General features: G+C 37.5%; 1 protein-coding gene across 2 annotated transcripts in view; it reads left to right on the forward strand.

Annotated features, from left to right (window-relative positions):
* cdh4 (cadherin 4, type 1, R-cadherin (retinal)) overlaps window positions 1-24056 on the forward strand; it is a 366212-nt gene that overhangs the window by 323503 nt on the left and 18653 nt on the right. The window contains exons 9-12 of one of the 2 annotated variants that reach the window (XM_038295142.1): window positions 6673-6810; window positions 13796-13981; window positions 14217-14470; window positions 19795-19946. In XM_038295142.1, the coding sequence (XP_038151070.1) occupies window positions 6673-6810; window positions 13796-13981; window positions 14217-14470; window positions 19795-19946 (730 nt within the window). The remainder of the gene's footprint in view (window positions 1-6672; window positions 6811-13795; window positions 13982-14216; window positions 14471-19794; window positions 19947-24056) is intronic. The other variant, XM_038295152.1, reaches the window with a different exon arrangement.

The raw sequence follows: 24056 nt of genomic DNA on the forward strand, positions 1-24056 counted from the left end.
AGTGAGAAAGTCCACCTGAAAACTGAATCTGCGCAGTCAGCTCATCCAGATTACGATCCTGCCTTCAAATATTGTTTCTCTGTCGGAGTCGTTCAGACCACCACATACTGGCGGAGCTCTGTCACTAGGAATCCCATTCAACAGCAGCCTCTGGCCCTGTCGCCTCCCCGTGGTTTGCCGGGGCAGCTGGAAAGCGGTTTTCATGTACATAAAACTACAGGCACCAGGATAATTAAAGTGAACATGTTATGCTGGCATATTTCAGCATTTTAAGATAATTTAGGCATTAATAAAATTTGATCATAGTGATCATAGCGCTCTGAATCATCAGCGCTGTGTGCGTCTCCCTGCCAGCTCCCAGATCAGCTTCTCTGATTGGTTGATGTGGCGCGTCGAGCAGCAAAAGTTAAATTTTTTCAACTCCAACAGCAGCTGCTGCTTTCGCAGTGCATCATGTGCGTCAGATGTTGAGAAGCTCTTGAGGCACTGCTTTAGCTTCTGAGATGCGATGCTCCTGCTGCTCAAAATGCGCTGTGGGACCTTTTGCTGCGCCTTGATGCGCATCATCCATTGACTTTACATGTAAACTAGCTGCTTCTGCTGCCTCTGCTGCTTTAGGTGTGAACGTAGCATAAGATTACAACAACAAATAAGTCTGACTACTGAAACAAGAAACATTTTTAAGTTTATCTTCATATCATGTCAGAATGTGTTTGAAGGCAAAGTTTCAACGTGAAAAGTAAAAGAGAAAAAACAAGTGAATTAAATGTCTCGGACAAATATTCATTGCCATTTATTAAATAGGTTAAGGTTTGACTATTATTTTAAGTGATTACTGCGAAGCAGGAGCAGTGGGGTAGTGACTCATTGGGTCACTGAGGTTGACAGACGGAAAGAGAGAAGGTAGTACTGGACCATTTGACAAAGATTGCAAGTGACAAGCCAATGAATGTGGTGAGTGGGTGCCCAGCGTGCCGGAACACATTTCACCCAAGTCAAGACTGCAGCTAGGCTCACTCATCTGGGCTCCAACTCTTTACCCTCAGTGGTCCTTTGCAGTAACACTTAGTTGAGATTACTTATTCACCTCTCAATATCTTGCTGCCAGAATGTTACTCCTTTTCACTTAGTCTTCATCAACTCATAGCAACATTAAGTCTTTTTTTTGTGTGTTTGTTGGGGTTTTTTTTTCTAATTAAGTCCCACTGTATCTCATGCATTTGGGTATTAAAAGCTGACAGCTGCTCTACCGACAATTTGAGGAGCCAAAGCTGGTAACTAAAAGCCATTTCCTGGTGTTCGTATTCAGTCTCCTGGACAGGGTACTGGCTTATTTAGGGCTTTGTGAAAAAGGATTGGGGGTTTTATGGTCGGCAGTGCTCCGGACGCAGATGTTTCTGGGGTCTCTGATGGCTCTTTGCTTGTGCAGATTAAGTTAGGTCTGGACTGTAGCAGTGTGGCTTTGAGACAAGCAGCTGTATCTCCTGCCAGTGCTGGACTTTAATCTGATGGACAGAATTTCTGTTCAGCACTTCTGTTGTACTCAATAGAGGCCTGTTTAGACAGGGGAGAGTGTCTCTCTGTGTGTGCACGCATTATGTGCATAAACACATGTACACCGAGTGCTTTTACGTGTCCCAGTCCCACCTGTTCCCACTCAATGCAGGGTTAATGGATGCATATGTGTGCAAAGGGGGGGCCTTAAACTCATAACTACCCTCAGATGGGTGATATAACCCTGCAGGATGGCATGCACCAGCAACATGCCCCCCTCCCCCAACTGTGTGAGAGCACCACCTACTGGCTCTTTACCTGCCCTGAGGATGATGCATCCATCAAAGCCCCAGCCTGCTAGTTTCTCATAACCATCTGCTGCTATTTCATGACTGATGCATATGACTGGGTCTCAATGAGTCTGCAGAGAGACACATTTAGTGAGGGGGGTTCTGTTTACTGAGGCAGTGGATGAGGCGAGATGGTATTGATATTTCATTATGAATCTAATAAAGGGCAGCGAGTATTGAGTTTTCATTAATAGGGCTGGTTGGATCAGATTAACATGTCGGTGCACTCCATAATGACTCAGAGAGATGCAGAATGACTCCTACTGGGGGCTTTAACTGGTCTCAGAGCTTGGACAGATCCCTCAATCCGCCACATTCCTTTGGAGAGACAAAGAGATAAAGCCAGAGAAGCAGGCTAAGAAACAACATGCAGAGAAACACTGAACAGCTTAGATGTAATTTAAAAAAAAATGTGGCAAGAGATCAAAGAGTACCAGAATGTGCATTCATAAAGAATACAATAAGAGAAAAAAACAGAGAGAAAAAAACTAAAGAACTTTAACAGCTATAATGTAGAATTATCTCCAGTGTCTGTTATTACTAACCTTTTATTTGGGTTTGTTCTTGTTTTTTTTTTTTTTTTAAGAAATCATAAGTGCCCCTAGACATAGAGTCATTGGAGATATAGGTTTAAAAAGAATGTGGTAAAGCTTGCACTGCCCCAACCCGACATTGGAACATCGCTACGATTCATTGTGGATGCAGAACAAAGGAGCAGGTCCCATCGAGTGAATGGTGGCCTGTCCTTGATTTGAATCCTCTCTCTCACTTCCTTTTCTACTCTCTGGCAGAATTAAGACAAATGGATTTAAAGGAATAAAACAAACCAAAAGAGCAGACAGGCTTATATATGGCCAATGTGGAAAACACGCACACTAAAACACACACAGTGACTGAGAGGGTGGTGAATCTAAGGACAGCCTGAACTTTCAGCACCATGGACAGAGTCAGTCAGCAGGGACTCAAATGCTTTGCTTTCATGTCGTTGCTTCCTTTTTGTTTGGCTGCATGTAAATGCACTTTAAAATGTATTGTTGTTTTCCTGCACTGGGCTCTATAATGCTCTACTAAAACAGAGAAAATTAGAATATATTGAAAGAGATGCAGCAGCAGAAAAATATAGAATGAGTAAATTTCTCAAATACAATGATAAACCCTACAATTTCTTCTTAACTTTTAAGGCATTGCTGTCATTGCTGTCATTTTACTATTAACTTCAAAAATCTCCTTTGTAATAGATTGTAACTTATAATTGTAAAAAAAAATATAGAATATGAAAATACATATATATATATATATATATATATATATATATATATATATATATATATATATATATATATCGCGCACTGACTCTGTCCATGGGTTAACTGAACTGGAGCATACAGAGTAAACACAGGAGTGTTAATATTACCTGAGGTGTTTTTTATCATATTGCATTTGACTGGTGTTAATTTAAACAACATACACTGCCTCAAAGGTTTCATGAGGAGTTACACAGGATATATATCTTGAAACAAACAAATATGATAAGCATGTGATCTACATTTTAATATATTAGCTAGAGCTAACACTGTTGGTAGAAGCTAAAATCAAATCAAAATCAAATAGAATTTAATCAGCAACTGTATAAAGTGACAGTGAAGCCCCTTTCAGTCATTTTAACACAAATGTTTCCAATATATCTGAGAAAATGTTTTCAAACCTGATTCTAACCATTCTAACCTAACAGCCACAAATAGAAACAGGAGCTCTTTGTAGCATAGCTCTCCATCCTGCAGAAGCCGAAACAGCAGCTTCTTCTGCCAAATGTCCCCACTTCCTCCTCATCTTCATTCCTTTATTTTAAATCCCACATTTTTATAAATTTCTAGACCCTCCAGTATAAACGGTTTAACATTACTCATTGCTGTTGTGGCCACATGGACCTAATCGTAAAGGTAATTTATTCAAAATGCAATGCACTGTTAAAAAAAAACATGCCATTGTCCGGAAATTGTTTTAAAATTAAACATCTTAAAGTATTTTTACTGTATTGTATTTACATCAAAATAGGTATTTTTTTTTTATAAAATCTATTCTTTCAACTAATTGCAGATCTGTTAAACAAGATCATGGTATGTAGTAAATTAATGAATGTCTGACATTGAATTTTATAACACTTTTGAACCTGTCAGATCATATCATAAAATATTTTTGTCTGTGATGATACCACTGAGTCACATGCACTCATACACAGGTGAAAACGGAATCCCACCGTTCCCACCATTAGACTTACAAACGAGAATATCTTCACTAAAAAATTTGAAATAATTTCACTGTAAATATTCCTAGACATCAAATAGCTTACTTTTTCAAAACCTGTCAATCAACAATTCTGTTGCATCTTCAGATTATAAATTGAAAAAAAGGGATGTTTTAAAAAGCACTTCAGTGCTGCTACAAATGAAATTCTAAATCTCTGAAAAAATACTTGGACTTTTAAATTGTAGCTGTTTGACTGATTAAACTATTTCATTCTGTGTATTGGATCCTAAGAAGCTCCAAGGGAAATGTTCTCATTTTTATTTGAATTTAATTCTATAACAATTGGACTTATTGAGCTCTCGTTGGAGAAATTTAACTCTGCATTTAACCCATTCCCTTGGGGAGCAGTGGGCTGCCATTATGCAGCACCCGGGGAGCAATCTGGGGTTATAAGGGTCTTGCTCAGGAACCCAGAGAGGAGACAGTGGGAGTCGAATGGGATACTTGCAACCTTCTCACAGCATAAGCGCACTGCTCTAACCCACTAGGCCAAAAAGAAGGTAGATTGAAAAAATTAATATTTCTTCAGTTGTCAGACCAAATCAACTCATTCAGTTTCACACCAACTAGATGGCATAGAGGAAGCCGCCTTAAGCTAGGTTGTAAATGTACCATTTCTTCCTAAAACATAATATCTAAAGTTGATGCAGGAGTCCTACGTCAGGTGGACAGAGGACCCTGGCACACAGTTCTTTCAGCCATGCAGTCACCTTACAGATGGTCAGATGCTTCTACCTCTTGTCACATGTGTCAGAAAGCTCTGTTTATCTAGGTCACACAGGGATAAGTTGTTATTGTGACCGGCCATGATGGGGAACTTGCTGATCTCAACTGTCTTTTCAGGAAATACAAACAGACAAACACACTTCTAAGAGCCCAGTCCTGTTTGTTTGGGCCAGAAGTTTTACTGACTCAGCCATCAGTTAGATGATGTGCAACAGCAGCCTCTCTCTTGGATATGTAGGTCACTTGGAAGTTGAAAGACTAGGCATCATCATACCTCTCATGTTAAGCCTTTCTAGATAGTGTCTCTACACTTGATATTTCTTGAGAAAAAAAAGAGGAAATCTCTCTCACCGTGACAAAAAATCTCCCAAGTTCCTCAAACTGCCAGAAAAAATTCAGCATGTCACTTTAAGCAGGAGGATTATGCCTTGACTGATATTGTCCTGTTCAGTCACTTTAAGCATACATTTCAGAATTAATAGATAAAGCTGGTTTGCTTCTTTTAATAAAATACCACAATCCCATTGAAGTGTAATGTAATCAAATAGATTTATTAAATCTGCAGCCGATAAGGTCATTCAATTTTTCAAATTTAACAACCAGAATGAAGCAATGAATTATAATAAGTTTCAAAATTCTGTTCTGCCTCCTTTATGATAGCAGAGTACAGGAATTTAGTTTTTTCAGCAATTAATCAATTTTTTTTCATGAATGGTCCATCAGCATTTAGGGTTGCAAGTTCCTTGTGTGTATGGGTGCATGTTTTTGTGTTAAAGGGAAGTATACCTCCAGTTGTCATTGAGCAAGAGGTGTACATCCTGAACAGGTCAGCAGTCTGTCACAAAAGTCTGTCCTGCATATCTCCTTTTTAAAAAATATATTTTTTTCTTACCACACATGAGTGGAGGGGAAGTAATTACTAAGTTCTTAAGTACTGAAGTATATAACACCAGAAGTAACATAAAATCACACTAAATAGTAAGGATTCTTCTACTGTTACCACTTTTAAATTTTTGCAGACTTTCTTTGTAAGGACATTTGCTGCCTCAAGTGGAAAGAGCAGGTTTTTTTTTTATTTTTGTTTCTTTTATTTTTGCAGATTAACATTTGTGATTCCCAATGTTTAAAATGGCATCTTTCATGTTGATATTTAAAGGAACGGTTCCACTCTGAAACATAACTACACTTCTGCAAAAAGTGGGATGTGCGGGAAAACCTGAAGAGCACAGAACAGTTCACCTCTCAGGCTGTCGATAAATGCCTTTCTTCAAGACAGAAACAATAGGCATAAATGTGACATTATAATGCGGCCCACGATGCAGCACACTCTAGAAACACTCCCCTTCAAAGTAACTAGACTAAATAAAGCCCTTTCACCTCCTTTCATTATCTAAAGCTCTCCCGTGCATCTTAAGGTGGTGCCACCTTCATTAAAATGAATGATGACCCATTTCTATTTCCACAGCAGAAAGCCAAGACTTGCAGACAGTAATGAATGGGCCTTATTCCAATTATTTGTTTCCTCTTTTTAACTTTGTGTGTTTGTCTTTGTTTATTGTGCTGTTTGCTGTGGGGTATTGAGCAAATGAGGTGCTCCATTTAGACTGTTGTCCCAGTGAACAGTTAGTTCCTGAATGAAAGGGTTATCGGTGTGCAGTGCAAGGCTTTAAGTTATGCAGAATTTACTGATGTACAGTTCAAGTTATACATGAGAGACTGAAGGTTCATTTTACCGGCTGTTATTTATTGCAGGATCACCGATCTCTGAGCATGACCTCTCTGTTTCTGTTCACAGAAAGTGTCCCAGTACACCATTATTGTCCAAGCCACAGATATGGAGGGCAATCTAAACTTTGGGCTCTCCAACACAGCTACAGCTCTCATATCTATCACTGACATCAACGACAACCCACCAGAACTGACAGTCAGGACGGTAAGTACCATTTACACCCCTAAAACATACCTTACAAAAGCCTTAAAAATGTTGTGTGTATTTTCTTTTATTTCCGTTTTTGTACGGCTCTCATTTAGTCTCTACATGAGTGGAGACTATTCATCTGGGGGTGCATACCACAAACATTACAATTACATTATTCTTTAAAAAAAAACTTTACAACAACAAAAACTGAAAACTACCATAACGATAAGACACAAACATAGTTGAATAAAACACAAAATACAAATAAACCACTTTAGCTTTTATAAAATATTTTTAAACATTAAAAATAAATATCAAGAAATACAGAACAATATATGGTAAATATGTGTCGTAAATGAACTGAAATTAAAGACAAAACTTTATTTTTAGTGCACTTATTTCATGAAGAAAGTGTAAAAAATGTAATAATTACTCAAAATAGAAAGAAAAGGATATTCAACTTTTTTTCTTTATATTGTCTCTAAACAGGGTTTAACTTTGTTGCATTTTTCTACAGGATTAGAGTCTATGAACTGAGAGTTAAGTTTAGGTTGATTATGTGCATTTCTGTGGTAATTTTGCCATTTATTATCATCCCTTTGAAAGACTCTGTGGTGACCTATTTTCAGTTTGCTGCTAGAGGCCAACACTTTTACTTGAAGTGTTCAGGTAAGAGTTTGCAATTTCCATAAACTTAAGGTTTCTAGAGCCTTTGGAAGAGAACCAGGCCCACAGCATGACAAATCCTACACTATACTTCACAGTTAATATTAACTGGTATTCTACCTATTCACACTTTGTTGCAAGATTAATTCTGTTAAAAACAAACTCTCAATCTTCTTTGGATCTGACTGAAGTACTCAACTCTAGTTAAAATCCTAGTAACTTTTAGCTATCTCCCTATGTATATATTTATTTCCCTGAAAATAAATGTATGAGATTCTTTCCCTCCAGCAGCTTACCATCCTGCTCACTGTGCCAGATACATATGGTTCCTCATCCACTCTACTGAACTGTAACTAAAAGAAAGTGAACTTCTGTGTCACATCATATTTGTACCCGAGGGAAACAGAATAATATGAGGTAATTAGAAATTCAATTAAAGTGAGAATGAAAAAAGGTTTACTCTATTTTGAGAGAACTGTCCCGACAATAGCACCATCTGTTTTTGTTAAAAACTGGGATTTCTTAGGGGTTTATAAGAAAAACGTAAACATTCTCACATTAAAGATTTCATTTCTTAGACGGATTGTTCTTTTGACTTAAAATATTAATTTATTTGAAAACTTTACAAACTGATAAGTTGTTATTATTTGGGGTAAGCTTAAGAAAGTAATGCAGCTAACAGATGTATGTGTAGAAATACACTGAAAACATGTAATTAAGGAATATTGTAAGAAAAAAAAACGTAGTTAAGTATAGATGCTGATGAAAATTATCCTTTTCTCTACTTTTGTATTCTGTCTGCTTGCTTAGCCTCAGTTTGGTTTGTCTGCAAGCATCTGGTCTCTGTCCCTGGCACATCTACTTTGCTCTGACACCTTAAGGCTGCTTTCTTTGCACTGAGAACTATGAGCTGAGATAGATTTACATGAGGAAGCAGTATTAAGAGGTTGGGCTCTTTCAGTTTATAAAGATTTGCATTTTTTATTACCTCCAGGGTGATAAAGCAGAATCAAATGCTGACAAGTCTGATAGATCTAATATACTCTTGTGGCTGCTCGTTGTAAGCTGGATGTCAGAGATTTAAAAGACAGGCACGCTGTGGCTGCTGCAGAGTGAGCATGTGTGTCTTGGTTGGGCACTGTGATCCCCGTCTCCTTGGTGGGATCGTCGCCAGTGTGCTGGTGCAGTGCTCACCGCATGGTCTGAGTAAAGCCCCCCTGCTGTAAGAGGTAGAATTGAACCCACAGGCATACTTGTTCTTTCAGAACTGGACTTGGTGTGTTTCAATAGGTTTGAGCCCCTCATGCCTTAACACAGAGAAGTCTCATAATGGGCTCAACAGTCTAAAGCCCAAAGGCTGCAAACATGCAATAAGACCTGCGCATCCATACAATGTCTGCAGGACATTGAGTTTGTTCGGGTGTTATTAACAGAACCAACACAAAGCAGCGCATAACTCTGAAGCGGAAGAAAAGCATGCATTTTTTTTTCACAATTAACAGTATAAACCCAACTGTTCTCTGCTTTTATTGATTCCTAACATTTGCAAGAAAATGTTAGGGATCAGTAAAACTCATAAAGGAATAGAATAGAATAGAATAGAATAGAATAGAATAGAATAGAATAGAATAGAATAGAATAGAATAGAATAGAATAGAATAGAATAGATTAACTTAAAATAGTGTAAGGAAATCAGTCTAAGACAAGTTACTTGACCAAGGAAGTTATTTGTAAATGCCATTCAATCCATTTAAGATAATGTGAAACACTGTCTTCATTCTCTCCAGTGTTAAGGGAGAATAGAAAAAAAAAAACACACAAATACTGAGATTACTGTTAATGTGCTAAATGCTAGAGAACATGCAAACTCCATGCAGAAAGACCCCTGCCCGGGAATCGAACCCAGAACCTTCTTGCTGCCAAACAATTTAGTATTAAGTTTGTTGGGAACAGTGATGGTTATAAAGTGTAACAGCTGCTAGGAGTAAGGATCTGCCATAACGTTTCTTTGTGCACCTAGGATGCAGCAGTCTGTCACTGAAGGAGCTGCACAGCTTTATGCATGGGGTCAGAGTTGTTGTCAGCACTGTTGCTATTTTTACCGGCATGTATCTCACAACCTTGTAACCTGCACTAGTCAGAGGTTATCCTAAGATGGAGCTTGTTGTCATGATGAGCTTATCTGACCTCTTTCTTTCAGCTTTAGATAAGCTGTGTGCTTCAATAAGCTACATAGTAGATAGCTGATGAGAAGATGGCTGGGAGCTCACAAAAAGATGGATGGAGCTTAGAAACAGGGCAGCCCTGGGAGAAAATGTTTTAAAGGCTGCAAAATGCACTATCCAAATAATCAGACTGAGCTTGAGACATGTTGTAGATATCTTTATGTGCTGGTAGAGACAAAATTTCAGATGCCATTATATTGAAGTTGATTCAACATATTTACTCTACTGGCTGAATAAAGCTGGAAAAAATATATATATATATATAATATATATATATATATATATATATATATATATATATATATATATATATATATATATATATATATATATATATATATATATATATATATATATATATATGTATATATATGTACATATAATTTTTGTTCCTACTTATAACCTCTATTATTGGCTAACTTTAGGAGATCTCACACAAAATCAAATATATAAAAGTTTGAGACTGTAACATCACTGAATGTAAAAAAATAAAATAAAATCCACAGATAAGTACCTTTGCAAGCGATTGTTCGCACTCAAAAAACCATAACAAGGTTGGTATTAAAAGACTGGTTCCCTTTTAATGGTGTGTGACTCAGATATGGTAATGAGTAAAAATTAGTCAAATCCTGTTTTTGTTTGCTTTTTCCACTGCTTTGTCGTTTTTCTCTTACTTGTTTTTTTTTCCTACCCACACAAACAGCGCAGCTTGGAACAGTTCAGTAATTATTTTTTTTAAACAGGCACAGGAAGGATGAATTTATTGGCTTCTGATGGAATGGGAGAAAAGAGAAAACATGTGCATGTTAATTAGGTGAAATTACTTGACCTGGTGTAAACATGGCTTATTTTTCCCCTCTAATTTGATGAAAAGAAAAGGTAACTGTGCATTTTCAGCTCCCTGCATCTGCCTTAAAGAGCTACCTTACAACCTTTTTGTCATTGCGTCATTAATGGTGATAATCATAAGAAGGAAGCAGAAGGGCTGTGAGATTCTACTAAAAAAAATCTAAATCTAACTTGCTAATCAGATGTGGTTCAGTCTGGTTTAAAAACAAAGGAGAAGCAGCTTCATCTTTATGGAATCTTTCTTCATGCTAGAAAGGATGAACTCTTTAGTATTGCAGAGCGTCAAACCTTTTCATTTTCTTATTCAGTGTGGGTCTGAGCCGGTAGATTTCATCTGTTGTGCCCTGCACCACTGCAATAGATTTATGTGAAGCGCTGTAGCCTTACTTTCTCCTTTGAACTGAATTTAAAACCCAGTTTAAGATGTAAGGAAAAATGAAACAAGGCCCTTAAAAAGAACAATGGCAGGGCTCACAAATGTGACAGTGAGAGATTTTAGTCTCGACGCACAAAAACTGTGAGCATCAGACGGAATCACGCTTCTATTTCATGTCTCAGAACACGTCATAAATCTTTTCTGTTGTAGCTTTTAAGATAATAAAATTAAGTAAAACTTCACATTATGTGTTGGGCAAATCAAAACAGCATCAACAGAATAATTAACTGCATAAATAAGACTTTCCACTGTTAAACAAGCAATCAATAGCTCATCGTTTTATCTTAAAACACTTTTGTTATCTCAAAAATGGTCCTTCTATAATATTATCCCCAAACTACTTTACCTTAAGTACTTGCATTGTCCTTAATTTTGGCTAATAAAATTAGAAGTGTAGTTATGTACTGGAGGAAGATGTGTATTTTGTAGATACCCTTAATTATTTATTTATTTTGAACAACAATTTAGAGAGAAAAATTAACAAAGCTGACAGTCTGCCATACTTTTTTTTTTTTTACTTGTCCCATCTGCTGTATTTCTTAACTTGATCCATTACACAGAATGCCTTACATACATGTAGATGTAAAAACCTCCTATTTATTACAGGAGAATTTAAACAAGTCTTCCCTTCTCTTAGGAAAGGTTGCAGATGTCTGACCTGTAGCCACAAATACAGCAGATAAAGGAGTGATTTAAGAAAATAGAGAAAAACAGAGAGCTTCCTCTCCAGACCATATGATGCCCTTTCTGAACCATCGCAGCAATATTTGTTTCCATAGAGGAGTCCTGTCATAGGGTGCTTTTGTGACCCCCTATCTTGTTACTTTTTCAAATTTTCTTCTCCCACAGTTTACCACCAGCTTGCACTCGGTTTAATTATAATGCTAATAGCTTATCTTGTAAAAATATGCTTCAGTTTTGTTGCCTCAATTTTTTGAAATTAGGCATATTTTTCTTATTAATATTTGAGTGTAATGTTATAGCACAAGGAAGCGAATATTTCTTCCTAGAAATATCTTAAGAATAGATGTCTTTCTGTAAGGTATGAGAATTAGATGCAGTACTTATCCTTGGATCTTCAATCTAACCAAGCGTTTTTTAAATGTTCATTCTCAAGGGTCTGTATCTTTTAGATTTTACTCTGATTCAACACATCTGAGTCAAATGAAGGGTTCAGTAACAGAACCTTGTAAATAACATGTTAATTTAACCATTGGAATTAGCTGTGTTTCAATATGAAAAACTCACAGGGAAACAAAGAGACAAATAGAAGAATTTTATTGATACAATTATTTGCCACTCAGACCTCGGCAGGAAACATTAGCACTGAATTTTACTTTAATATGCATAAGCAGGAGTATGAGAACAGGACTGAAACTGGTGGTGGAGAGGAGATAGATGAAGTTTGTTCAGTCCATAGACTGCTGGTTGGCCAGACAATCTGCTTGCGCCGTATTGTGAGATCCAGTAGACTGTGTGAGCTGATACTGGTGCTTCTCACACGACCCGGAGGATAGATCTCCAGCTTGAATAAACACCGGTTGCATGAACCTGTCCATGATGAGCAAGCATTAAGCAACAGTGGAGAGGAAAAACTCCAATTTGGAAGAAACCTCTGGCACAACCAGGCGTTCTACTGCCGGATTGGTTGAGATGTGACAGTGAATGCAGTAAGACTCAGGAAGGAATTACAATCTTGACCACCTTAGCTGCTCTGATCTAAACAGAATGTTTTCAGTGGGTAAAGAGATTTACAGAGATTTACAGGCCGTTGAAATGCAGTTTAGCATTTCTCTTTAACCTTTGGCCACACCTCCGGCTGTTTCACATTCTCCACTGAGAAAATGAATAGACAAGGTCAAATTGGAGGATTATTTCTGTGAAAGGACTCCTTTTTACAGAGAGTTTTCTTCAGGTCATTTTTATAATTTTTCTTTTGCCCAGATGCTATTAAACAATCTTACATGTTGGGAGGCTGACTTGTGAAAATTTTTGAAGGTTAAGCTGAAGGACTAAATTCTTTTGGGGACAGCAGAGTTGGAGGGAAATTAAATGAGAAAAGAGGAAAGAGAGCATTAAAACAGCGTTTAAGTCAAACTGAAGTGAAAAAGAAATCCTGGCAGACACATTAAAATGTCTAATGGGAAAATTGGATTATTGTGAAAGAGGGAGAGCTTAAACTTCATGTGTCTACCTTTAAGTGGCTGACCCTTAAAATCTAGATAAATGTAGTCAGTTGTGCTGTAAATTCCTCTTGTGGCTCTGCAGCTGTCACCGAGCTTCTTCCACAGCTAGTTTATAAGAGAGTTGTTTTAGATTGCAATATAATGAAGATCATTAACCAAAGATTATTCCTACTGCCACCTTAATCACAGCACTTATCTAATTACTTATTAAGACCTGGATTTCCTTAATGCGCAAAATCCAAATTAAATGGGTAAACACTTAATTGAAAAATCCATCTGTTCAATTAAGGAGTTGCATCCAAGCAGATATGCTGCGGAGTAAAGCTCTCAATTAGAATAATGGAAGGTATAATTTTCTATTATACAGGTTTAAACAAGTGTGCTTTTTTTGTATTTTGTGTGTTCCTGATTTCCTAATTGTGCTGTGGTTAGTTTGTTTTCATGACTGCAATCACATAAAATACTCTAAGGACGTTTATGGGGGCGAGCAAATATTTCAAGTACAAATAAGTCAAATTATTATAACAAATATTCTAGTTTTTAAAGCCACATCATCCTTATGTCTCTCCTACCAAAACAAGCCATCATTATCTCGTCCCTTCCTTTTCTAATATTCCATCTCTCTGCCTCCTTTGCAGTTTTCCGGGGAGGTTCTTGAAAACAAGGTGAACGTGGTCGTCACCAACTTGACAGTGGTTGACCGGGATCAGCCGCACAGCCCCAACTGGAACGCGGTTTATCGTATCGTCAGCGGAGACCCCTCTGGACACTTTACCATTCGTACCAATCCTATCACCAATGAAGGAATGCTAACAGTTGTCAAGGTAGTGATTACAACTATTCAGTTGCACGCTTCATGATGAGGCAAATTATAAATTACTTTAATCTTTTGTAGCTTTTAACTGATGGAGTTGACAGCAGGTTGATATTTAAATACTTTATTTTACCAGAATCTTATCTCACTGATTCATATCACCTTGCAGCTAGTTACTGATTTTTTGGCTTTCCCTTGTCTCTTCGCTCCCTGTATCTCCTTCTCCCCCATGGACTCTTCTCCAGCCGGTGGATTTTGAAATGAACCGTGCCTTCATGCTGACAGTGGTGGTGTCCAACCAGGCCCACCTGGCAAGCGGCATTCAGTCCTCTCTTCAGTCCACGGCAGGAGTCACCATCTCTGTCCAGGATGTGAACGAGCCGCCTGTCTTTCCAATCAACCCCAAAATGATCCGTTTTGAGGAGGGTGTGCCGGCTGGAACCACTCTCACAGTTTTTTCTGCGCAGGATCCTGACCACTTCATCCATCAGGTTGTCAGGTATGAGTTAAAAAAAAAGGATCTTCAGCATAATACATTTTGAATACTTTGAATTTTTAACATCTGTTAACTCTGGTATAAGATATATGAATAGAATTTAAAACATATATTTTCAGGCTGTTAATAATTATTTAAAAATGTGATTTGCCAAAATACTAACTCTTTGCCAATTTCAAGGTGTCTGTGTCCCTCATATGTATCAGATCTGAGCATAGAGGTCAGTTTAGTTTCAGTGTAAAAGTGTGTTACAATCAACTACTGTTAGCCCTTGGTTGTGGTATGTTAACTGACAGAGCTTATTAATGACACATGCAGTAACTCCACGAAGGCGCTGTTGGTGCACCTTTGTTTAAAGAGACATAAAAAGAGAAATTAAATAGACTTTTTGCAAGTTCTTATTGAAAAATATCTTTAAAATAGCCTTTTTCTGTGACCTTATGAGTATAGAACATAATTTAATGAGCAGACTGATACCTGAATGTACTTTGGGTTGGAAATTCCCGGCGCTGTTCGGTGGATGTGATGTCAAGTGCGTCCATGTTAAATGGGACCAACCAAGCAAAAAATTGTAGCGTTACATTCAAGATGGACTTTTTGGGTACTCAGAAGCATCAGGCATCCAGCTCAACTCAGCTGGATTTTTTTATTAAATCTTTTCATTAAGAACAAGGGCGAGCTACGAGAATGAATCACATCGTGCCGCAGTTCTGTGTTTTGGCCACAGGTGGAAGTATCATTAGAAAACTACAGTGTGTCTCTTTAAAGCTACAGTGTGTAATAATTACAGGGATATACAGTCAGAAATGTAATATATTATACATAACTATGTTATTTATCATCATCTACGAGGGAGGGGGGGTGTTCATGTTGCTGCGTGCTGCGGTCTGCAGTCTGGACGTTAGATGTCGCTGAAAATTACACACTGTAGCTTTAAGTGAATGAAAATGAATATTTAATGCAAAATTGGAAAATTTACAACATTATTCCAGAATAAATAAAAAAAGATATATATCAATGGATCAAGACTGCTTCTGAAGAATTAAAAACAAATGATTTTAGTACACTTTAAAACTAAATTACCGGTATGCCTATTTTCTGACATAGGATCAAACAATCTGTAACAAATATTTGGCCTTAAATTTTCTGTCTGTTGGTTACATAAACAGCCGTTTTTGACCTCTTTATTAAAGCAGTCGCTCAAATAAGGGTCCTTTTCAGTTGAAGTAAATATTTCCTATATTTTGTGCACTTTCCACGTAAATCCTCAGTAATATAGTTTTGCAGGCATTTAATCAGAACTGAAAGCTTTCTTCACAATGTGAATCTATGATGCGACATTATCCGCCGATCTCCCACCCACATATCAGTGACTTACCCACCTTAGTTGCCAGGCGACCAGTGTGAAGAGGTCATTCTATAACGAGCTGGACGATGTCGGTCTGCCCTCCCCGGATCCCCTACTTCCTCTTCATTGATCCCTGCCATCCTAACCGGGGCGACACGCGGCGGGGATGGTGCCATCCCAGCATCGACCCTGCATGACAGAAACTCCCACATGCCCACTAAAGTCCAGCTTTACTGTTCCACTACCAGCACAAGCAACACAGATGGATTTTTCTTAATGTCAGGGGGGCAGCCGTGTCCTCTGTGAAACCTGGTAGAAATCTTACTGTACTGACAGAAAGAGAGGTGAAACGAGGAAGTGTACTCATGTGTGAGAGGTACCTCCAACTTTTCTTTGTGCAAACCAGGCAGGCCTGAGCTTATCTGCCCTTTGAAAGAAGTTACTTTTCATATACTGTACTCTCTTTTCTCTCTTTGCTACTTCCTGCTCCCTCCCGCTGACCCCCTCATTTTCCTCTCTGTCAGTCTGTGCGTCTCTTATTGATGTGAGCTCAGGAGTTTTGCCAGCAGTCGTTCAGCTCAAGGCGGCATAGTCTCTACTCCTGTATTCCCTTTAGGCAACCTCGCTTTAACCTTGGCGCACAAAAGACAGAAATCCACAAACACAGGCTGCTAGATGCACACCACCGACATGCAGGCGATTACCCGCAGAGCATGACTGAAAGCCCTGCATCGTGGATGGGAGAGGAGCCAGCTTTGGTTGTTTTATGCTTCTGAATTTCTTGCCTTTTTTCACTCGCTCCCTCTCCCTGGAGAAAAGAGAAAACAAGATTATGTGAATCCAAGACTGTTTGCCAGCTGATTTTACTGTTTGATGGGATTTAAGAGGCAGCAAGACCGAGTAAATGTGGGTTGGTGTGTGTGTGTTTATGTATTTCTTGTAAGTGTTGATTATTAGCCTTTGCAGAGTGAGGACATTTGTTTGGGGTTTAAGATCATGATGGAGATAATTCACTTAGAGAGATCTTAGTTTAAAGCTGGTAGGCTGGATAACATGTGCTGTATCTTTGACTGGCAGATGGATATGCAGACTTTGCATGCGGCGACTTGCAAAGCACTTGAACCTTTTCACCACTTTTATGTATTTTATTGGAATTTATGTAATAAATCAGAACAAAATATGTATAACAGGTTAGTGGGACAAAAATGTAACTTTTTTGACATTTTAAGAAAAGTTTGAAGGTATATATTTTTTGGCCTGCTGGGAGGTGAGCCTCTGCCCCATACCTGACTCATTTAGAACAGCTTCTCATCAAGGACTTCCCTACCGTTTTGCTGCGCTCATGAACATTCTTCCTGGAGCTCAAAAGGTTTCTAAACAGCATGATTCCGCCACTACCATGTTTCTTTATGGAAAGATGGATTCAAGCGAATTTTTATGAAAAATAAAAAAATTATTATTTTAATATCCAATGAATAAAGTCAGTTTATTTGCTGAAAGTTTCTGAAAACTTTGTATCATTTTATCTCCACTCTCCTCTGTGTTGTATTGTTGTTGGTTTATAACCTGAAAATGCAACGCTACTGAAATGTAGATAAAATCAAATCCCTGTAAGACGTTTTGAAATAAAGTGCTGAGAGGAGTAAAATAAATGGCAAACCATGAAAAAGTTCAATAGGTTCCAAGAACAGTATGACATTTGCTCATTTTACTAGCGTTTTAAATTTATGGAAAGCAACCAGGTGGGCGAATTCAAAGATGAATAATCTGCTTCTTGAACAGGGTCCTCTGAGGTACAGTATGGCATTTCACTGTACTGGCTGTAAACAGGAGCAGCAGGGGTATGGGGTGGGGGGGGGGGTGGTTAGGGTTGGGGGGAGGCAGTGCAGCACAAAGAGCTAAATTGTACCTGCTGGGCAACAGCACCACAAGATTTTACAGCAAAGCAAAGCAACCTATTTCTCTTTTTAGCCACTGTACATTTAAAAGCAGCTAAAGCATGTTCTCTTTCTTACAGTCTGACAGTTTAATTTGCTTAATGACAGAATAATATTAGGTATTTTTCTTAGTCTTTATAAAGTCAAGTGTTAACATCCACTCGGAATACTATAGAATAGAATTCAACTTTTTATCGTCATTACACGATCACAAGTAGACAGCAATGAAATGAACTCTCTGCATTTAACCCATTCGCTTGGGGAGCAGTGGGCTGCTTTTGTGTGGCGCCCGGGGAGCAGTGTGCAGCTAAGGGTCTTGCTCAGGGAGCCAGAGTGTCAGTCCATGGGAGTGGGGCTTGAACTCAGGACCACTGGATTTCAAGCTACCACTAGGCTACCACTCCCCTGCTTTTAAACAATCTGGAAAAACCAAGAAAACTGTGAAAACTTTTGATGGTTTATCCAAAAATTTTGCAAAACAGCGAAACATTTGTTAATTTTTGTTTTTTAGGATCACACATCCAACACACCACTGAGTGGCCCATGTGACATCCTGGGAAAAAAAGATGAAATCTGCCATTGTAGAGTAAAAATAACCTAAGCTCTCCATATGTACTTTAAGCCTTGGATACAGTTTTCAGAAGGATGGCAGGCTCTCTGTTTCCAAGGTGACCCTGTTTTAATGCAATGTTTGCCTTTTAACCCCAGAAGATAAGCAAAAGACCAGAAGAACATACTGGCTGAAGCTAGCAGCATACAGTCATTATCAATGGAATGAGTACTGGAAAAATGGCCTCTCAGCAATTAAGGAGCTAGGCTACGCTTCGCAAATTTACAAAAATCCAAAAAGCTTTAATTATTGTTGTCTGATGAAACTGATTTGGTAAAAAATATGAATTGTGTAGTATAAGGGTGACAACTTGACGTCGCAAGCAAGCAAGCATTGATCCTGCAGAATGTGCAAAGCTGCCACTGATCAGATGAATAACATATAATTTAAATTTTTGTTTTTTTTCTCCAAAAATGTTGCACTGAATTTAATCCACTCATTTGATTCACACACAGCTTTATTATTCTTATCGATTGTGTGTTAGATCAAGATTGATAGTAGTTTTGGTTTAAGTAAAGCAGTAATCAATCCATAAAAATATTGAATTATTGCACAAAGTTCATTTGTAATTTATTATACTCCTACTACCTGGATTAAAGGATCAAAATAGAAATAATCTTCCGACTTCGGGCAACTTTTAGGGCAGCCAATGGTAATTTTCCTTGCTGGGGAGCTGGCAACATTGGAAACAATAAGGCTGTAGCTGGAGGTGATATCAGCTTGCTGACTGAAAGCACAGCTCTGGCTAACCGCCGTCAGCCTTCGATTCTCTCTCCTTTAATTAAAACTCCTTTTTCATGCCTGTCATGTTCCACTGCCCGTGTTTACAGATAAACTCGCCTGTGATCTCCGTCTGACCTCTTTTCTTTTAGTTTCTCTCTCTTTGAACCCATCTCTTGTCATCATGGCGACACTCTGACCGTCTGGTGCGACTCACGATTAAGTATTTCTCGTTAGACCCGACTGACTCTGCACACTTGATCAGCTGTTGGAAGTTATTATCTGCTTTAATGAGATTTGTAAATGTGAATCTGAGTGGTTATTTTCAGCTTCAAGGAAAGCAGCTACTGCCGATGACAGTGACGATCGCCATGTGGTTACATAGAGCAGGGGAGTGTTTACGAGCTCTTCCACAAATGGGCCCAGGGTTTTCTTGGCTCTTCATGCTAATGAGCTGCTGCCTTCATATGTTTGACGAACATACGTTCCACTCTCCGTGTCACTTCAGTGCTTTAAAAGGGCTCGGCGGCTATAGCTTGTTATAGTAATAAGCATTCAAGCTGATAATGGCCACTCTGCATCAGCAAATAAAAGCTTCAGACTTGTCGGTATTCAGGTGATAATAAGCTACAAAAGTCATCAAATGGAAAATGTGCTTGTTGTTTTTAACACAATTAAACTATTGTTGTTTTTGTTGTTGTCTTACATGCAGGTACTCTAAGCTGTCAGATCCAGCTAACTGGTTGAAGATCAACAGGACCAATGGTCAGATTACCACCATGTCCCTGTTAGACAGAGAGTCCATTTATGTCAAAAACAACATGTATGAAGCTACATTCTTGGCATACGACAATGGTAAGTCTGGTAAGTCAGGATAGTGTGTTTTTAAAATCATCTTAAAGGAACATCTCATATAAATATATAGATTGTCTTTCATATACATCCAACCTGTTCACATTTATTACCTTATAACCACAAGCTCCAGTGAATCTAGTAATGATTTTTTAATAGCTGTAAAATTGGTTAAGTTTACATTTTGTTTAGCTTTTTTTATATTAAAGAAAAAGGTTAATTTGGATGTAACTCTCTTTACTCTGAAATTCCTTAATTAATAATTCCTTACCTTCAGACATCACCATAGTTGTGAAGACAGCCAAACACTTTATAATTTACTCCTAAATATAAAAACAGTTGTTCTTTGGAGTTCTCATGAAGGAGGTACTACTGTTTATCTATCAGTTGCCTCCTAAACACGTTTTTCAGTGCTCTATGCAAGTGAAAACAGGCTTACCCATGAATTTAGAGGATATCCCAGTTGGCTGCTGAATTTAGGCTTATGGATTCTGTCATGGACTTAGTGTCCATGTAAGGTGAGGCCCATCGTTTATGTGATATATTCTTTTCTTTTAGTTAAAGTAGCTGGGCACTGACCTGGCGATACATGAAGTTCAATTTGAATTCTACACAATATCCATATCGGAAAGAAGAAACCAACTGTTTCTGTGGGGGTTTATGTAGTGAAAGCAACCATAAAAGGCCAACTGTAGAGATAGCTGTGGTAATGGGCCAGGAGGGGCTCACCCAAGACACTGTAGATGCAGAACCCCACAGACTCTCCCACTGTTATCCTTCTGGCGAGGTATGCTGGTGTGTTGAAAATATGCGGTATAGATATAAAATCTGTGAAACCTATAGTTATGTCACCTCACAGGAGAATTTTGATATTCTCCTGTTTTTGAATAGTGCACGTGTAATGGAATCAATGGTATGAACTAGAGAACATTGTTAAGCTGTGTCTAGATAAGCTGGAATGTCACTTACCTTTTCTCTTTTGGTCACAATTAAGTAATAACCAGCCATATGAGGATACAATTCAACTGCTACAGTTAACTGTTAGTGATCAGATCAATATTAGCCAAAACCAACGGTTGATACCCTTATAATATCATTATAAGCTTAAATCACATCAGTTCAGGAACACCTGAACTGATGTGATTTATTCAGAGGATGGGTCAAGCTTAATACAGGGAGAAAGTGGAAGAAAATCATTCAGGCTCCAAAAGATTGTAGTCTAGTCACCTTATGACTTTAGATCTGTTCCATTTTTAGGCCCAGTTAAAGTTCACTTTTAAAATAGTCTATTGGAAGATTTTAAGTAAAATTGTAAAGTCGATCTCCATGAATTCTAACTTAACTTTTACAACTTTGCAAAGAAAAAAAGAGTTTTACAGCTTGATCTCCAGGCAGGTCTTGCTGCTGTGTTGTAACTGCACTTTTGATCAGTTATTCAAAGTACGTTGGGGGTAAATATTAATGCATGCCTCACTTCTTAGCATCATGCTTATTCCACCTTACATGTTTGCTCTACTTTGTGTATTTCTACATACAACACCAATAAAACACCATTAAGAGATGTAAAGATTGCAAAATGGTTTGTGTACACTAGCAAAGTGCTGCACAGTTGGTTTGTGCCTGGAATATGACAGTCTGACAATAGAAGGAGTCCAATTAACTTCAGTAAAGGTATTTTTTTAAGTCTCCCATAGGCATTTGTCTGTTTTAATATTGCACAATCATTAGGCTACTATAAATGCTTTGGCCCAAGACATTTTATGCAGCACTGATGGACTTCTAGGACACTTAATACTCATCAAGATGAGCTGTTACAACTTTCAGGTCAAAATACTACTTTTAGCTCAAAGCCCTTGTGTAGAGCTATACTGAAGTGCTTAGATGCGGTAGAGGCATGTTTGTTTCCTTTGATAAAGATATCAAAGGCATTTATTTTCTGCTTTTCTTGTTCAGAATCAAAGGACTAAGTGGATCACAGTTTAATCAAATAACCCATTTTCTCCCTATTTAGGAAGGATAATTCAGAAATTTTTCAAGGATTAAGATGGAAGGTGGATTTGTGGGAAATTACACTGGATCTCCGTCTCTCAATAGCTCTTGTAGGCTGGAAAGCAGCCCCTTAAATCATGTCATGTCAGTTTCATTTAAAAAGCCAAACATCCTTGGTTTGCCCCTGGGGAGATTTAAAATGTGTGCAGCACACAGAAGCCTCTGTTTTTGTACCTGTAATTTAGTTAAAGAAATGCATCTCCAGTTTACATTTAATAAAAACCCATATTAAACCTCAGGGTTAGAAATGTTCTGAATAGGAAAAAGGAGAAAATGTATGGAGATTAATGAGGGTTTTTTATCGCTGTGAGAGATGTACAGCCATTTTGCCATTTTAAAAGAAATTTGAATGGACCTGTAAATACCAATAAATATTATTGCATCTAAATTTAATCAAAGATTTTTTCTAATACAGACTGGATTTCTCTATTTCATTCAAAACTATACAAACCATTGCAGGTGTTGAGATTGACACACAAATTCACTTCAACCACACACTTTCTGTCTCTATGCAAAAGGTTCCGTCTTCATTCCTGTTGAATATGTAAAAACCTTTCCTAATAGAGAAATAGAGCTCTTTTTACTGGATTTGTTATCAGCACAGCTGAAAATTCTGTAGTGTTTCATTTTCAAGTGTCTGAGATCATCTTCTTGCTGGAACCACCAGTTTTTCCCTATTTCCACCTTCTAGCTGTTGAGTGTAGGTGAGGTTGAACAATGGGAGTATGGGCTCATGTTTAATTATTTCACCTGATTTGTGCTATGCATCCATAATACAAGCAGTAAAATAGAAACTGCATAAAATGTTTCAAAAGCTGATACCAAGCTTCTTAGGTTTTGAAATATAGTTGTGTTTTTTTGGTCAAAAATGCTTCTTTTTACCATGCCCAGATATCTCAGTCTTCTGCCGTTCCTTTTAGTCAATCTCTTATTACACTGTAGTTGCATAGGAAATAGTTTCTTTTACTATTGTTAATGATTTAAAGATCTGTTATTTTAATGCCAAATGCATTCAGAAAAAACAAGGATTTCTGCTTTACCCACAAGCCTTGGTATAAATTCATTATGATTTATTTGTTTTACATTTTATTGTTTTTTGTTGTTGTTTGTTTTTGGCAGATATACAAGGGGGAAAGAAGTGTAATATACAGTTTAGTATACAGTAATGTCAAGCATTTGCATCACGATTCCTCTTAAAAGTTACTTTTTTCAACTGGTACTCCACAGTAACAGGTAGGGGACGGGGGCTCAATTCGGAAAAACCTCTATATTTTATTAAAAGGCACTTTAAATTAGAATAGAATATAATAGAATAGATTAAAAAAGAATAGAATAGAATAGAATAGAATACAATAGAATAGAATAGAATAGAATAGAATAGAATAGAATAGAATAGAATAGAATAGAATAGAATAGAATAGAATAGAATAGAATAGAATAGAATAGAATAGAATAGAATAGAATAGAAAATCCTTTCATTGTCCCACAATGGGGAAATTGTGGTGTTACAGCAAAACTATTTTTTGGAGCAAATTAAAGGAGCAACCTAGCAGAAAATCATTTTAGTTTTTGAAACTTTAACTTTTTCTAACAGTAATAAACATTAAGACTGGAGAGTGGCCGATTTGTACTTTCACACAATTTTATCAGATAAAAACCCACAAGATGTTTGAATTTGAAAAAAAATTAATTGTTCAATCAAAACTACTCAAGAATGTGTGAAAGTATGATTTTAACGATTTAATCTGAAAGGGGAAAAATATACTTTCTCACTCTATTCCAGCTATAATACCCTATGAAATGCATAACTTTCAGACACAATCTCATGATTTCATATTTATATAAGCAAATGCAAAACCAAATTAGAAATTGACTTTTGAATGTAAAATTAAATGAATATGAATTTCATTAGATATCAGGTTTTCCTTAAACTTAAACGGCTGAAATACTGATCCAAGCACATGGACGAAGGAACCAACATTTAAACAGGCTGTCCTTATTTACCAAAACAAAACAATTCATTTTAAAGACAGCAGGATTGTCGTTAAAGGCCAAAACAGCTGCTATGTTAAG

This window comes from Cyprinodon tularosa, unplaced genomic scaffold, assembly GCF_016077235.1.
Source record: "Cyprinodon tularosa strain WSP-4 unplaced genomic scaffold, ASM1607723v1 ctg11, whole genome shotgun sequence".
Taxonomy (NCBI): domain Eukaryota; kingdom Metazoa; phylum Chordata; class Actinopteri; order Cyprinodontiformes; family Cyprinodontidae; genus Cyprinodon; species Cyprinodon tularosa.